The sequence below is a fragment of the Urocitellus parryii genome, chromosome 4 (assembly GCF_045843805.1).
Source record: "Urocitellus parryii isolate mUroPar1 chromosome 4, mUroPar1.hap1, whole genome shotgun sequence".
NCBI classification, from domain to species: Eukaryota; Metazoa; Chordata; class Mammalia; order Rodentia; family Sciuridae; genus Urocitellus; species Urocitellus parryii.
The window spans coordinates 7,130,759-7,149,154 of NC_135534.1; the positions used below are offsets into that span (position 1 = coordinate 7,130,759).

The following is an 18,396-nucleotide window of genomic DNA, read 5'->3' on the forward strand; positions in this document are numbered from 1 at the left end:
AGGATCACAGAGAAGATAACACACAGAGCAAATATGACAGCAGAATAATTAGGGATGTCAAGACTCAGCTGCTCCAAAGGCCTCATCTGGCTTAAAGCATAGAAAGAATTTACCTAAATTTTTAACCAAAGGGCATCTACCTATAGATTATTCCATCATCCCTTAAATTCTCAAGGAAATTTATTTCCAACTAATACAAATGGCAAAAGGGGAAACAAACTCCCCAAAAGCTCTGAAGAGCCCTGTTAAACAAATCTCATTCTCATAACATCACTAAGATAAAGAGATGACAATATTGCTCTGAGGAAGAAAAATAGAAAACAGACACAAAGAGGTTAAATAATGACATTTTGGAATTATCCTTGAAAACTTGTGCTCTGTCATACCTCAAATCCAATCCACAAGCAAATCCTTTAAACTTGACAATATACCCAGAATCTGACTACTTCCTCATCTCCCCCTATCCTAGTCCTGGTCCAAGCCCTACCAGCTCTACCCAGACCATCACAGCACCTCCTAGCCCACCCCCATCCTTCTCTAAAGAGATTCTGCAGAGGCCAGTGGTTCTTTTAAGTGGATGTCATTTTTATGTCTCTTCTTTGGCTTAAAGCCCCCAATGATTTTCCATCTCCCTCCAGGTCAAAGCCAGAGCCCTACAATGGCCTATAAGATCTGTGTACCTGCCTAGCACAGAAAAGCCTTAGGTTCAATCCCCAGCAGTACAAAACCAAAAACCAGTCCCCTTTACATCTATGTCTTTATCTCCTATTACTTTCTCCCTCATTCACTTGGCTCCAGCCATAATGGCCACCTGGATATTCCTGGAACCCATAATACTTCCTGTTCCCTCTACTGGGAAGGCTCTTCCCATAAATTCACCTGGCTTGCATTCATGTGTGCTCCACCTGACTGGATCACCTTCTGAGGTTTTTCTAGACCACCTTGTTTAACTATAACATTTTCCTTCCTGCCCGCTTATCCACATTCCCCTTTTATCTTCACCACCTGATCCACTTATTATTTTCTCATTCGCTTATTTACCGACTGCTGCCTACCCTGTCCCTAGCAGACAACTGTGAGAGCTGAAATTTTTGCATTTGTTCACTGCTCTCTGCTCAGTATATGTACCAATGACTGGTACAGAATGTATATTCAGTGTCTTTTGACTAAATGAGGAAACCAAGAAGAAGCAAGCAGAGAAGAGCTAGAGACATATAGAAATCCAAATAGCAAGGTAAAGCCAAATGAGAAATCATATTTTAAAGTCAAAGCATTTCTGACATAATGGTTTTAAAGAAATTATTGCTGACATTTCTCCCCAGTTATATTACAATAGGAGGAAATACCTAAATGACACAAAACAAAGAGAGCTACAAGCCTAAAGTCATTTCTCTATAAATATTCTCTTAAATGGATTTAAATAAGATGAAGCCCAACCACACTGGGACATGGCATTCATTTATCAGTGAGGCTGCATTAGAATGAGGCCCTTCGGGAGCACATGTAAATATATCACTTTCCTAAGTCCTGAACCTACCAAACTGACCTCATGCCTTATCTTGGATTTAGGAGACCATCTCTATTCCCAGCCAAGGTCTGCTTCCCAGTAAGATATCCTTTCCTTCTTTATGGAGGAGAAAGTCAATTAAGAGATTAATGGACAATGTTTAATAACATTACAGCTAATCTTTATTATAAGTTTTCTTTTTAAAGAAAAGCTAGAGAGGAGATACTACCAGTTCTAAAAAACAAAGTGATAATGATATTATGCACATTTAATGAGCAATTCTCCCCATTAAAGGCATGGGCATAAACAAATTTATTGCACATTTTGGTGACAGAGAGGAAATACAATTAAGTCCATTAATAGCCACAAGAGTTTTTATATTCCCAGAGGACCTTGGTTTCCAGAGTTGTTTATTCATTTTCATCCACAGCAAAAGCAGTGCCTGGCAGGGATGACAGTAATGCAGCAGACCACTCTCCACATGCTTTAAGTCTGACGAGGTGATTTAATCAAACAGTGATAATGTATATCACACTGCCAAATTCCATTGTCCATGAGCCAAAAGGACCTAACAGAAACCTACCTGTGAAGACAACAAAAATGATGACCACCAGAGGGTCTACCAGAGGACAAACACTGTACACCACCATGCTCCTAGTCTCACTAACAGCACCCAAGCTGTCCATAGATTTGGATGCCCAAATATTCCATGTGCCTTCTATTTCTCTTCATAACAAATCTTTGAGGTAGAGAAAGGCAGTCTCTTTTTAAAATAGCAGGACAAAAGCAAGTGGCCCAGAACGGACCAGAACTGACTACACCAAGCACACAGGGCTCCATCCACCAGCCCCGGCACGCCCATCACATGCGCGTGGACTTGTGTCTCTAAATCATCTTCCACCAAGTTGTCGCTCCCTAAGATTTTAGAAGGATGAACACCTCCCCAAATTCACATTCCTCCTTCTCTAGAACACAGCCTAAACCAGGAGGTGAGCAAAACCGCCTGCTCCTTTTCCCTACAACACCAGCTCTGAATCTCCCATTCTCAGGCTATGCTGCTAACTATCTTACCCTCAAACTCAGAGCCCGGTCGTTCTTCAACTGTTTGGTTCTTCAGCCCATTAGAAGCAACAAAAGAGAAAGGGCATGCTGTTAGCAATAAGGAAAAAACAAAACTAAAAAACATATAAATTTTGAAGTAGTTATGCTCCATGTACCAGTCTACACTACTCATTAGACCCTGATGTCCACCCAGGAGGATCCTGTTCATGATGAGTGAGACTTGGGGAAAAGGTAGTCTGTTTTATGTATTTGTTCATTTTTTTTATTTTGAGACAGTGCCTTGGTAAGTTGTTGAGGCTGGCCTCCCACTTGTGATCCCCCAGCCTCAGTCTCCCAAATTGCTGGGATTATAGCCATGTATCACCACATCCAGCTTGTATGTTATATATTCCAAAGGAAGAACCAGCAACAAGCAAATATGTTTGTATATTTTCAACCAAAATTAAAACTCTTGATATAAAGAGGAAAATTAATATCCATGCAAAGATCCAAATGTTTCAGGAGAGGCCACAAAAGTATTATCAGATTTCTCACATAAGAAGAAAATAGAGTTTTTCTATAGTTTGAGATAAAAAAAAAAAACTCAACGAGACAAGAGAAAAAGACACCTCCCCCCCCAAGTCCTCATTTTCCTAGTCCTTATTCTAGTTTTATTGGCAATAAATAGCGAACTATAAACTGGTTTAGTTGCTCTTCTGGCTGCCAAACCAGGGATAAAGAAGTCAGCAGGTAGAAATAAGGAAGCTGTCAAGTCAAATTGCCTCAAAACACAGTTGTGGTTTGTAGGCGGGACCTGCGCCATCTCTTCCGTTCATGTAAGTGGGCAGGATGTAGAAACAGGATCCAGACCCAGCCACTGCTTCAGACCAAAATATGTAGCTTTGACTTTCTAATAAGTTTGGGGCTTGGTAGTATTTGTGCCTAAGGTGAACCCAAGATCTTGTGACCATCCCACTGAGGACCTCAGAATGTCACCCTGATTCTAGAAAGATAGCAGGTTCTTTTGGTTTTCTTGAAGAGAGGGAAGACAGAGAGACTGGATTGGCAAGAAAGATAGCAATAGCTAATATTAATTGCTTTGGGAGGGCAGTACTAGGGACTGAACTCAGGGATGTTCTACCACTGAGCTATGTAACCAGTCCTTTTTATTTTTTTATCTTGAGACAGAGTTTCACTACATTGCTCAGGCTGGCTTCAAAACTGGGATCCTCCTGCTTCAACCTCCTGAGTAACTGGGATTACAAGAGTACATCACTTGGGGCTGGGATTGTGGCTCAGAAGCAGAGCACTCGTCTAGGTGGGTTCAATCCTCAGCACCACGTAAAAATAAATAAATAAAATAAAGGTGTTGTCTCCAACCACTTCCAAAAAATAAAAAATGTTTAAAAATAATAAAGTGGGATAACAACTTCTAAAAAAAAGAGTACATCACTTATTGTTTTCTATATGCAACACACACAATTAATACATGTATTAATTTAACTTTTATGATAATGCTATGAGATAGGAATAATTGTGCCCATTTTATAGAAGAGAATATCAAAGCATTAGAGATTAAATAACTTGCCCAAGGCCACTCAAATAATTAACAGTAGACTTGGGATTCAAATCCAAGCGATGGCTCTAGAACCCACATGCACAGCCTCTATGCCATGTAGCTTCCCACTTCCTGTACTTCCAACTGACAACGGATAAGGCAGTCAGTATTATCTGTCAACTATGAGAACCAGACAGGACTTGAGGTACCAAGTTTAACAGAGAAACAGCTCTGATGTCAGACAATCATGAGCTATGAGACAAATTCCAGCTCCACCCACATCTAAACTGTGTAGCCTTCCAAAAATGCTTTCCCTTCACTGGGCCTTGGTTTTCCTTCTGAGAAAAGAGATGTGAGAACCTGCCTCTGATGGCCACATACAGAACATGCTCAGTTCATCAGATTCCCTTCACTTCAGCATGAGCTCAAACACCACCCAACAGAGGCCTTCCATGGCCTCACTGCTCAACAGCTTCCCCTGATTCCCCCAACTCCCTGCCTATTTCAGAGTCTGTTTCACTCACTTACTGTAAGTCCGATTCATCAGTGGCTTATCAACTCTCTCTCTGCACTCGGGTATACTCCAGGAGGGAATGGACTTTATCAACTTGTTGCTGCTGTCTCCTCAGCACCTACATCATTTGCTACTCAGAAATACTCAGTAAATATTTATTGAACGAATTGTTTATAATAGAGATCCATTCAACAAAAATTGCAAATGAACAGGTACTATAGGAAAATCAGTGTCATTAACTTAACACATGTATCTATTGAGCACCTATACAGTGACTAAATAAATGAATAGAATTGTTTCAGCTAATAGTAAGTTGTTGTGAAGAGGCTTCACCAATTCTGAATGGACTGGGCAAGTGAGGCCAGCCTTTCAAGATGGCAGGTCAGCTGAGACCTGAATGACACCAGGGCTACCATCCAGGGAATTAAGAACAACAAGCAGAGAGGACAGGAGAGACAAAAGCCCTGAGGAAGGGGTGACCGTGCTCAGGCCCAGTTCACCAAGAGCTATGTAAGCAACAGAGAATGACAGAAGATAAGGTCAAAGTCAAAGGAAGGGGCCACATCACAAAGTGTCTCCTAATACATGAAAAGGGGTTTTACTCTAAGTATGACAGATGCTATTTGATAGTGTCTCTTATCTTTGCCCACTAGAACATAAACTCCATGACATCAAGGATTTTGTTTGTGGCATATACCAGCTGGTCTGTCAGCATCTGTTCAATACGTAAATTGAAGATTATGGGAAGGAGAAGGACATGATTTAATTTTCTTTTTAAAACATCATTCCAAACATGTATAAGGTCCTCAGTTCAATCCCCAGCACTGCAAAACAACAAAACAAAAATGAAACCTCCATCACTCTAAACTGCCACTAGTGGTTACCTTCTAGGAGAGACCAGAGTGTCAGAGAAGGGGAAAAACCAGCAGTGTAGTGCAATGTGTTGAGAGGAGCCAGCAAACAGAAGGAGAGAAAGCTGTTCCCCACAGCCTGAAGCCTTTCAGTGTTTTTAAGCAAGACACAGGGAAAGGCTAGTGGGGAGGGATCAAATAAGTGACAAGTAATGTCCTAAGCCTTTGGTGTGTCCTAGATTTTTTTTTTTTTTTTTAACAAAGAATGAAGGCTGTCTCAACTATGAAAAGAGGAACAAAAGAAACTCAAAGACAAATAAGCATACACACTGTTTTGGAGAATAACTGGAAAAAAAAATACACTTTCCTATACCTAAGCACAATAACCATTCTAAAACTCCTTAGAGATGGTCCATGTGCCAGTTTAGCCCAAGATGCCATCTGGAAGAATCCTGCTCACAGGAAGGTCCTGAGAGATGAACTGTCATGGAGGAGCTGTGCTGTTTACAGAGAGAGGAACAGGTGGTACTGAAGGAAGAAAGTTTCATTATCATCCCTTTCATGTCTCCAGTATCCAAACTGCGTCATAAAAACAGCATCGAGTAATTACCTACAGTGCAACTTCTGAAATGCACACAGCCTAAAAAATACATTGGCCAAAATAACCTGCGGTATTATCTGGTGAAATTCTGTTTACAGAACTAAAACTGAAAGTGCTTAAAAGCCAAATGAAAGCCAGGTTTACCTGAAGTTGACAAGAATCATTACTTACAAAGAGAAACAGGAAGTACAATATTCAAGGTTCAGAAAAATTGGTGAAGCTAGAACTAGACAAATATTCTAACCTCTAGTGTATCTTAAATACTTCACCATCTAAAACTAACTGCACAAACATTAAACAAATCAGTCTGCCTTCATCAACACTAACTCATCCTTCTATTCTTCATCTACTCAATGCAAGGAAAGTAAGTAATGGTCTAGAACATTCTCCATTTGCCATTTTGCCACCAATATAAATGAACAAGGTATTCTAGAACCAAGAAAGGAAGCAGCATTACCCCCCTCCCATTTTCTCATTCAATGTTAACTAAATACATACTTTTTTTTTTTTTTTTGGTACAAGGGATTGCACCCAGGGTGCTTAACTACTAAACCACATACTCTGCCCTTTTTTAATATTTTACTTAGAGACAGGGTCTTGCTGAGTTGCTTAAGACCTTGCTAAGTTGCTTAGGCTGGCTTTGAATTCATGATCCTCTGCTTCAGTCTCCATAGCCGCTGGGATTACAGGTGTACACCACTGCATCTGCCCCCCCACACACTTTTTAGTTGTAGATAGATACAATACTTTTACTTTATTTTTTATGTGGTGCTGAAGATCAAACCCTGTGCCTCACACATATGAGGCAAATGCTCTACCACTGAGCTACAACCCCAGCCCCTCCCCTCTTTTAATAGCTTTAATGTGATCAAAATTCATAAAGCTCACCCTTCTGAAGTGTAGAGTTTAGTAATGTTTAATATACAGTATTCACAGAGTCAATATGTATGTTTTAAATATTTACTTACTGACCTTCTCTGTAAGACATGTTTAGCATATAATTTTTAGAAATCACCAAAATAATAAGGCCAGAAATTAAAATCATGCACAATTCTACCATCTAAAAACCATGTTGAAGCTGGGCACAGGGGCATCCATTTGTAATTCCAGTGATTCAGAAGGTTGAAGCAGGAGGATTGTAAGTTTAAGGCCATCCTGGACAATTCAGAAAGGCTTTGTCTCAAAAACAAAACAAAAAAATTATTCATTTATTGATATATAGTGCTGAGAATCGAACCCAGTGCCCCACACATGCTAGACAAGTGCTCTACCACAGCGCGACAACCCCAGCCCTCAAAATGAAAAATTTTTAAAGAAAAAAATAAAAATAAATTTTAAAATTTTAAAAAGGCCTGAGGATGTAGCTCAGTGATAAAGCATCCCTGGTTCAATCCCTAATACCTTAAAACATAGAACAGAACAGAATAGAATCAAACTAAGAAACCATTTTGGAGTTAATACATCCAGTCAGTTTTTAATAGATATTGAAAACTGTATAGATATTGACTTAAACCTAAAGCTGTGGGATATAAATGGCAGGCAGGCATCTGAAAGCAAAGACAGGATGAAGTAGAGCAAACCAGAAGGTGATGTCCAAGGAGAAAACACTAAGAAACCCCAGGAGCCCTCAAAACAGCAAAGAAAAGGGTTATTTGGAAGAGGACAAAAGTATTCCATTTAATTAAGTGAATAAGAAAAAAACATATATTTGTATTTGTTTTGCTTTGTCTTTGGTGGTGCTAGAGATGGGACCCAGAGCCTCATACATGCTAGGCGAATGCTCTGCCACTGAGCTACAACTTCAGCCCATATTTTTAAAAAGATACTCACAGTTAAGATTGCAAGGGGTTGGGATTATAGCTCAGTGGTAGAGCGCTTGTCTAGCATGTGTGACGCACTGGGTTTGATTCTCAGCACCACATACAAATAAATAAAACAAAGGTCTGTCAACAATTTAAAAATATTTTTTAAAAAAGATTACAGTAAAAAGCATCATTAAAATTGAATGAAATTATGGCATTTGCAGGTAAATAGATGGAGTTAGAGAATATCATACTAAGCGAAGTAAGGCAATCCCAAAAAACCAAAGCCCAAATGTTCTCCTGATAAGCCAATGCTGATCCATAATCGGGGGAGGAACATGAGGAGAATGGAGGAACTTTGATTGGGTGAAGGGGAGGGTGCATGGGGGCAAGAATGATGGTGGAATGAGATGAACATCATTACCCTAGGAACACATATGACTGCACATGTGGTGCAACTCTACATTGTGTACAACCAGAGAAATGAAAAGTTGTGCTCCATTTGTGTACAATGAATTGAAATGCATTCTTCTATCATGTATAACTAATTAGAACAAATTTTTTAAAAAATCAGAGCAAAAAAAAAAAAATACAAAGCAAAATTGCTAAGAGGAAAAGGCTCATGAGGCAAAGTTCAGAGGAGACCAGATACAAGCTTCCAAGAGTCTTTTCCCAGTCAAGTCACATAGAACACCAATTCCTTTTTTAAATTTTTTTTTAAATTTAATTGACACATAATAATTGTACATACTTATGGGCTACAATGTGATATTTCAATACAAATAATGATCAGGATAATTGGTATATTCAACACCTTAAACACTTTTTCATTTCCCAGTGTTGGGAACATTCAAAATCCTCTCTTCTAGCTATTTTTTTTAAGTTGTAGATGGACACAATATCTTTATTTTATTTATTTTTATATGGTGCTGAGGATCGAACTCAGTACCTCACACGTGCTAGGTGAGCACTCTACCATTGAGCTACAACACCAGCCCTATTTCTAAATATACACTTAATTACTGTCAACCATAGTTACCATACTGTGCTACAGAACATTAAAAATTAATACTCTTGCCAAGAAAAGGTTATTTGGAAGAGGACAAAAGTGTGATGCCAGGTGTGATGGTGTACATCTGTAATCCTAGTGATTTGGGGAGGCTGAGGCACAAGGATCTGAAGTTCAAGGTCAGCCTCAGCAACTCAGCCCCTAAACAACTAAGTAAGACCCTGTTTCAAAATAAAAAATAAAAAAGGACTGGGCATGTGGCTCAGTAGTTAAGTGCCCCTAAGTTCAATCCCAGTACCAAAAAAAAAAGAGTATCACTCTTACTAATTGTACCCTGTATCCCCTAGCCATCCTCCCTAAACCTCCCTCAGCCCCACCCTCCCCAGTCTCTGGAAACCATTATTCCACTCTCTGCTTCTAAGAGGTTAATTTCTGGGGGTCCCACATATAAGTGAGAACATGTGGTATTTGTTTTTCTGTGCCCAACTAATTTCACTTCACATTATGTCCTCCAGTTCCATTCATGTTGTCACAGATTCCACTCTTCTTGATGGCTAACTAATATTCTGTTGTATATACATATCACATTTTCTTTAACTATTCATCCATCTACGGACACCTAGGTTAATTCTATATTTTGGCTACTGTGAGTAGTGCTGCAATAAATATGTAAGTACAGATATCTCTCACACATAATGACTTCCTTTTCTTTGGCTATGTACTCAGTAATGGAATTGCTAGGTCATATGGTAGTTTTACTTCTGGTTTTCTGAGGAACTTCCATACTGTTTTCCATAATGGCTGTACTAATTTATACTCCTACCAACAGCACACGAGAGTTCCCCTTACTCTGCATCCTTGCCAGCATTTACTGTCTTTTTTACACCAGCCATTCTAACTGGGGTGAGAGGAAATCTCGTGGTTTTGATCTGCATTTCCCTGATGATCAGTGATTTGAACATTTTTCATATACTTATTGGCCATCTGTATGTCTTCTTTTTTTTTTTAGAGAGAGAGAGAGAGAGAGAGAGAGAGAGAGAGAGAGAGAATTTTTAATATTTATTTTTCAGTTTTCGGTGGATACAACATCTTTATTTTTATGTGGTGCTGAGGATCGAAGCCCAGCGCCCCGCCCCGCGCATGCCAGGCGAGCATGTTACCACTTGAGCCACATCCCCGGCCCCTGTATGTCTTCTTTTGAGAAATAGCTATTCCAATCATTTGCTTTCTTTTTAGTCTGATTATTTGTTTTTCTGCTGTTGGATTGTTTGAGTTCTTGGTATATTCTGGATATTAATCCCTTGTTAGACAAACACATTGCAAGTATTTTCTCAAGAAGCCATAAATATTCATATTAGAAATACTTAGGCAGGTTTTTCCTCTAAGTATTATCTAATAGGACCTTATGTGGTGCTACCATGTTCTAGATATGCCCCTGTTCAATATGGAAGCCACTAGCCACACATTACCAAGGTGACACAAAAGGGGCCAGTAAATTGGGGAAGTGAATTTCAATTTAAGTAGCCACCTGTGGTTAACAGCTACTACACTGGAAGGCACAGCTTTAAGATAAAGCAACTCATGATGCTAAGACATAACTGAATGCCTGATAGAATGCTTTAAGAAACTATTTTCTAGAGCTGGGAATATGGCTCAGTTGGTAGAGTGCATGCCTTGAAAGCATAAGGCCCTGGGTTTGATCCCCAGCACAACAGACACAAAAAAGAAAAGGAACCATTTTCTATGTGTTATATGTATCATCATTTGTTTGCCTTCTCCACTGCTTCCCAAAGTATAGAGGTCAATATAGGTCTACCCCTTTGGGAAGCACTGACTGTAAGCCAACTTTCATTGAACCCAGGGGTGCTTAACCACTGAGCCACATCCCCAATCCTTTCTATTTTTTAATTTTGAAACGGGTCTTGCTAAGTTACTGAAGCTGGGTTCAAACTTGCCATACTCCTGCCTCAAGCCTCCCAAATTGCTGGGATTACAGGCATGTGCCACCGCGCCCTGCTGTCAGCCACCTTTCTAAGCAGACAATCACCCCCTGAATGTAAGAGGAAAGCACACTAAGGTGGGTGCTGCCATATACCTCTGGTTCTCTAAACCCTTCTCACTGTGCTGGATACTCTTAGGTCACGGCCTAGAGAAGGAAGGATCCTGTTGGTGCTTGCCAATCTGGAATTCAACCACCATGATCAGGGCCATGTAAAAGAAGTTCTAAGGCCAACTTCAAAATCTGCCTTTTCTCAAGAGCCCTCAATCTTACTCCAAACCCTAAGTGGGAAAAGACCAACACTTTAAAATCATTCCCACAGCTACCCTAGGTCCCCAAAGAGCTTCCAGAATGCGATGACAGTGATGCCACCAGGCCAAGGACCCACAAGATCTGCCTCAGTCTGCATCAACACCTCTAAGTCCTGGCCAAAGCAGGACCAGCCTCCCAAGGTGAGGCAGTTAAGAGACACAGCCCAAGCACCCGAATTGCACCTCCCTCTGGCAAGTACTGACAATGGTAGCCACAACTGGATGTCTGACAAAACTGTAAAACTAGCCAGGTGTAGTGGCGCATGCCTGTAATCCCAGCAACTCAGGAGGCTGATATAGGAGACTTCAAAGCCACCCTCAGCAAGGAGAGGCGCTTAGCAACTCAGTAAGACCCTGTCTCTAAATACAAAATAGGGCTGGGGATGTGGCTAAGTGGTCAAGTGCCGGTGAGTTCAATCCCCAGTACACAGAAAAAATAAAATAAAATAAAAAAGAAACTGCAAAACTAGTTTAAACTGGGGCTGGGGATGTGGCTCAAGCGGTAGCGCGCTCACCTGGCATGCGTGCGGCCCGGGTTCGATCCTCAGCACCACATACCAACAAAGATGTTGTGTCCGCCGAAAACTAAAAAATAAATATTAAAAATTCTCTCTTTCTCTCTCTCTCTCTCAAAAAAAAAAAAACTAAACAGAAATCACATAACCACTAATATGTCCTAAATATCTGTAAATCAATACATGTAAAACTGACTCTGAAAGCCATTCTCTTTCTGACTTAAGGATAAATATGAGGTTCCACAGGGATAATGGCTAATGTTACCCTGATAGGGAGGATATTCTATTATGAATCTCCCAGGGTAAACATGCTTTTAAGACTTTTAATGCTAGGGAAATAACAGACATGTCACCAGCTCTCTCTTATTTGATCAATTACATTTACTTTATATCTATCATTTAAGTAATGCTCACTGTTGTAGCTCTTTAAGTTCTACTTTATATTTATTTCAACACGTCTTAGGGTGGATAGTAAGTAAAAGTATTCCTGATCAATGATGAAAAAACTAAAGCATGGAAGAGCTTGTTCTGGTGTACAGTCAGAGCAGTTAACAAGTCTCTCCTGGCCTAGTGTTTCTGTGGTAACAGGAGTAACTGGCCCCAAGTGTTTTCATGCAAAGAACACTTCTGCTGCAGGCCAGGCATGCCAACTCAGCTGTGGCAGCCACCTCCTCTGCCTCTAACACTTTGTCCAATAAGAATTAACCTTAGTACCCATTTTTTTTAAATGTGGTCTAAGGAGCAATGTGACTGATAACTGCTCAACTCCTTCCCTAAGTATACATGAAGATAAGGATATGCTTTGTACTAAAAGACAAAGAAAGGTACTCTGGTTTGAGTGACTTGGAAGAGCACAGGTTGGCTCCTAACAATCACTTTTATGCCAGAGGAAATACTGTACACTTGTAAAATTTAACAATTTTTGTGCCTCTCAAACTTATAGCAAATCAAAGAGAGAAAAAAACACCAGGGGGAATTCCACCTCACAAAGACTGAAGAGAGGAAATCAATAATAAGACCCTAAAACCCTTTGGGCAGCATGCGACTGAGACTCCACAGCACACCACTGTGCCACATTGGGCCACAGCAGAAGGTGACTTAGCATGGTGGGAAACCATGCTCCTGACACTATTAATTTCATAGCTGAGTTGCCTTCTTGTAATAAAGTCTTAAAAGCAACTGTATTTCATAGGGATTACCTCTGGGGAATGAGAACAGGGAAGGGGCTTACCCTTCACACTTGCCATCTTTCTATACTGCTTATGTTTCTAACCATGGACATGTGTTAATCTTCTTGTTTAAAAAATTTCTGGCTGAGCATGGTGATGGACATCTGTAATCCCAGTACCTCAGGAGGCTGAGACAGGAGGACTGTGAGTTCAAAGCCAGCTTCAGCAAAAGCAAGGTGCTAAGCAACTCAGTGAGCCCTTGTCTCGAAATAAAATACAAAATAGGGCTGGGATGTGGCTTAATGGTTGAGTGCCCCTAAGTTCAATCCCCAGTACCTGCCCCCAAAAAATTTTCTGGTAAAATGGCAATTTTTTTTTTTTTTTGTACTAGGGATTGAACCCAGGGTTTTTACCACTGAGCTACATCCCCAGCCCTTTTTTTATTTTTTTATTTTATTTGTTTATTTTGGTGCTGGGGATTTAACCTAGGGGCATTTAATCACTGAGCCACATCCTCAACTGGTCCTATCTATTTATTTATTTATTTATTTTTGAGGCAGGGTTTTGCTAAATTGCTAAGTCTCAAACTTGCAATCCTCCTGCCTCAGCCTCCTCAGCAGCTGGGGCAGGAAGAACAGAGAAAAAAGAAAGTGTATAAGCATGCATCATTACACCTTCTCGACTAAGTCAGTTATCTATAAAAAGTATAAAATCACGATATTTCCTAAATGCCTATAGCTCATTCATGTTAAAATCTATGGATTCTGAGAGAATTTAGTAGATGTTAAAAAAGAGCAAACACATACCTGGAGAAACAACTACAGTGCTTTTTTTTTTTTTTTTTTTAAGTTGTAGATGGACGCAATGTCTTTATTTTATTTATTTTTACTTGGTGCTGAGGATCGAACCCAGTACCTCACATGTGCTAGGTAAACGCTCTACCACTAAGCTACAGCCCCAGCCCCTACAATGTTCATCTTTATTTAAGTATCTAACAAAGGAAACTTTTTTTTCAAAAGCAAATTATACTCTCACAGGCATCAAGAAAAGAAGTGTGACTGCTCAACTCCTCTCCTCTGTACCAGGGAGAGACTGACTCTCATGTTCTTATGCACACCAAACCTCAGATCACAACATTCCTAAATGCCTATAGCTCATACATCTGTGTTTCCATGGAGTTACACAAGACACTCTCTATACAGAGCTGCACATTGTCAATATATTCTAAACAACAAACAAGTACACCCAGGAAACCTCAATCCTCAGAAGGACCAACAGCAAGCCATTTTTCTGCCTATACTGTGTTGTTTTCCATCCTGAAGACAGAGCGGCAGCATGCTCCAAGGAGCACAAGTGTTTCACAAGGATCTGGGGGGCACAAGGGTCATTGCCCAGAAACAAGGTTGGAGCAGGACAGCGGACAAGTACAAGGACGGGTCAGTAAACATGCAGTTGCATGCACCCAGCACAGGAAAACAAGCCATCTTAAGCCTCTCACAAGCTAGCATTAATCACTGCCCATCTCATCAGGATGCCTGCCTGTTTCTTGAGCTAAAAATTTATTAACATGGACTACTTAGTGGCCAAGAAATCCAGAGACAGACCAAAAATCAACAGCTACTAGTGAATTTATTTGTCCTCCTCTTTGGCAGTTTCCTGTCAGTCAGCTCATACCTTTTCAATCTCACAGGCTAGAGGAGGCAGCTGACCAAATGTCAACAACCACAGTGATGGATGTGAAGGAAGAGTGGATAAGCATGGCTGAATGACAGTGGGTCTTTGCAGAAAGGGGCACAGAGCTTTTATGTTTAAAGAGGTAAATTTGCATACTTGCACAATGTAGACAGAGGAAAGACCAACTTTCACCTACAACAGCTCAAGACCAACAGGTACATCATCACAGGTTAAGTTCTCATTTGAGTACAGTATTGTGCTAGGGCTCTGGCCAAAGCGAATTAAAACATTCCCCAAAAGGAAGGATAGAGAAAAAAGAAAGTGCAAATCAGTGCAGTGCTGCGCACAAAGGACATGAAGAGTAGAGGGGCAAGTGGGATAGCCTGGCATTATCTAAAGTTCCAGATCTATGCCACATGATCAGCGACTTTACCATCTGTATAAATATGCCCTAAAGAAACCTGCATGGAAACACTAGGAGTCCTGAAAAAAAAAAAATTATGCATCGCTGCTCATGTTTACAAATAGGACACAACCTAAATGTTCATCAGGAGAATTATGATATATTCATTCATACAACACGCTATAATCCATTAATGAAAATATTTAAAACTAGAGCTACTATATAACATTCATCATTCTCACAATTTTGAGTTAAAAAAATAAGTCAAGAATACATACAGTATGACAGCATTTCTTCAAAAACATTCAGAACTAAATACGTTGTTTAGAGATGCAAATATGTAGTAAAACTATAATCAAATGGAAGACAAGGGAAATAATAAACACAATGCAGAAGAGTACTTACCTTGTAAGAGGAAAGGTGGGGATATGGTTCAGGAGCACCCTGTGGATTTCGACAGAAGGGGCAACACTCTATTTCTTAGCCTGAGATTGTTTTTCACATTTTATATTTATGGGTGCATTTGAGTATATGATAATATTAACAATAAATTTTAAAAAGAAAAAAATATTAGCCAGGCTCAGTGGCACATGCCCGTAATCCCAGCTGCTCAGCAGACTGAAGCAGGAGGTTTGCAAGTTCAAAGCCAGCCTCAGCAACTTAGTGAGGCTCTAAGCTACTTAGTAAGACCTTGTCTCAAAATATAAAATAAAAAGGACTGGGGATGTGCCCCTGGGTTCCATCCCTGGTACCAAAAAAAAAAAAAAGAAAAATAATATTAAAGAGTTGAGTGGCTGGGTAGATAACTCAGTTGGTAGAGTGCTTGTCTTGCATGCACAAGGCCCTGAATTCAATCCCCTGCACCACACACACACACAAAAAAAAATTGAGGGTGGAACCCCATAATACTCCCTCTCTCTTACACACCCATCTGCCCATGGGTGGGCTAGAGTAAGAAGAGAGCCCAAGAGAATCAACTCAAGTTTAGAGGTGCCTTAAAAAAGGACACCTTCCAGGCACTTCTCTGGGCTTCTTGGGTGAAACCAGCTCTACAGGCTGCCTACTCACAGGGTAAGCTTTAAGACATGGTACACTGTTCCCAAAGAACTGGAGAAAGACCGCCTTGCCAATACAGAAACAGAAAATATTCCCAAATCCAGGCATATTCTGCTGATGAAAGGAAAGTCCCCGAGGGTTCCAACAAAAGGAATGGACTGAATTTAGTAACCAGACAGTCATTTTATGGAGCCCTACACGGTTGGAAGATTCTGTGACCAGTTTCTAGTGGGTAGGAGGGGATGAAAAACACACCTAGAGACACATTCAATAGGACCCCAAACTACAAGCACCAGAGTCCAGGCAGGGAAGCCGTGTGATCTGAAAGCCGGTGAACCTGTGTACTGAAGACTTCTTAGAAGCCCCAAGGGTTACTATACGGGTTTTACCTGGAAAAGGTGACACATGCTGAGTATATTGGGAAATAAGAATATCAAAAGCCATCTCCACCACAGCTGTGCAACATATATACAGCCCAGGGGCGCCGCGAGGCAGGAAGAGTAACTTACTCGGGGAAACTGACGGTGGGAAGGCCGGGTTCCGGCAGACCCAGTGAGAGAAGGCCCTGGGCTGGGTCCAGAAGGCCCGCTAGCTCCTCGAGGGGAAGAGGGTGGTCCCCGCACAGGCAGAAGGTGGGGCTGCCGGAGGAGGGCGGGTCCCCATGGCGGAGTCCTGGGAGGCCTGGCTGGAGGCAGGCCCAGCCTCGGTACAGTCTGGGAGTGGGGGACGAGTTGGGAAGGACGCCCCAGCCAGGCGACGTGACCCGTGGGATGGGGACGCGGGGGCCTGTCACAGCCCAGCCCGGCGGCCGCGGCCCCCGCCGACCCCGGCGCCAGGTCCCACCCGCTCGCCGCTCACCTGGGCACGCAGCTGGACGAGCTCCGGTCCACCTCCCAGGTGGCGTACAGGTTCATCTGCACCGGGGCGGGGGTGCGGCCTGGCCCCGGGCCGCCGGGAGGCGCGGAGCCAGAGGCCACCGCGACGGCCGTGGAGGTGGAGGTGGACGAGGACGAGGAGGAGGCAGCCGCAGCCGAGGTGGACGAGGACGACGAGGTGGCCTGGGCCAGCTTGGGGGGCGTCGGCTGCTGCGGCGGCTGCTGCGGCGGCGGTGGCTGCTGCTGCGGGGACTGGGCGACCCCAGAGCCCCTCTGGCCGCTGCCGCCCCCAGCGGCTCCTGCACCACCGCCGGCCCCTCCGCGTTCAGCCATGGCCCGGCTGGGGGTCGAGGGGCGCGGGGCTCACGCGAACCGAGGCGACGCCGAGCGGCTCCCAGGCTTCCCCCGCGGCGGCGGCGACGACGGCGGCGGGGCCTCGGCGCGACTCTTCAGCCCGCGCGACCGAGCACGGCCGCCAGCGAGTCTGCACGCACGCGCGGGGCCTCGCGGCGCGCGGTCCTCGCGCTTGCCCGCCGCTGCCTGTTGCGGCCCGCGCCGCCGAGACACTGGGTGGGCGTGTCTGGGAAGGGGCGGGGAGCCCGGGCTCGCAGCCCCACCCAGCGCCGAGGGGCGGGGCCCGGGCGCGCGCTCGCGCCCGGCGGGCTCTGGGCGCGCGCCCACCCAGACGCCCGCCCCGAGGGGCGGAGAAGGCGCGCGTTAGGCCTGCGCTCGACGCCCCCACGCTGACCGCCGCCGCCTGACCCCTTCCGCTCCCCGCGCTCCACGGTCGCAGCCCCACCGGCGGAAATCCCGCTTTTCCGGGGCGCGGTCCCGGCCAGGGGAGGGCTACCGCCGGAGTGCGCTGGCCCCCGGGGTCTGTAGAGCGTCTTGCGCAGTGCGCAAGCTATTTGCCCACCTCCTCTAATCCCGGCTTTAAAACCTTGGGGCTTTATTACCCAGACCACCAAAGGGAGCAGTCGGTGGGGATGGGATGCCGCCCAGCACCTCAAGCGCCCGAGAGCTAGAAGTTCCCGGCCCGAGGTAGTAGACAGGGGCTTAAATCTGGAGTCCAAAAGACCCTGGGTTGGGGGTGGGCAGTTCTCGGCTTAGCCCCGGGCTGGCCCGTTTGGCGACAATTTACTCCTCCTTTCCCTACACCTCCTCTCCCTCCCAGAAGCCTTTATTATAAGGCCTCAATGTGTTCTCAAGTTTCTCAAATTCTGTTCAAGGCCTAGCTCAATAGTTCAATGACCCTGTCCTCCCCCTTTCCAGAAACCAACTTGAAGACCAGTATTCTAGCACCTCCCGTGCATTTCCACAGACAACAGTGGTGCAACGGAGCTCTCCCCAGGGCTCAGCAAATCCTTTTGATCCAGGAAGATTTCTCAGGAAGGAGGACCTTGAGAATGCAGGCTCCTTCCCACACTCCAAACACCCTAGCTCTAGTGTCAGATAAATCCAGGGGCTCCCAGGGACTCAGGACATCCTATTTAGATTTTCAGCTATGTTCT

At 43.3% G+C, this 18,396-nt stretch overlaps 1 protein-coding gene and 1 non-coding gene across 2 annotated transcripts in view; one reads left to right on the forward strand and one right to left on the reverse strand.

The window, feature by feature from the left end:
- Pacs1 (phosphofurin acidic cluster sorting protein 1) overlaps positions 1-17,344 on the reverse strand; it is a 134,688-nt gene extending 117,344 nt beyond the window's left edge. The window contains exon 1 of the mRNA XM_026396508.2: positions 16,869-17,344. Within this exon, the coding sequence (XP_026252293.2) occupies positions 16,869-17,218 (350 nt within the window). The 5' untranslated portion in view covers positions 17,219-17,344. The remainder of the gene's footprint in view (positions 1-16,868) is intronic.
- Positions 10,523-10,597, forward strand: Trnas-uga (transfer RNA serine (anticodon UGA)). The gene has a single exon. It is a non-coding gene; the product is annotated as a tRNA-Ser (tRNA).
- Positions 17,345-18,396: the final 1,052 nt, after the last annotated feature.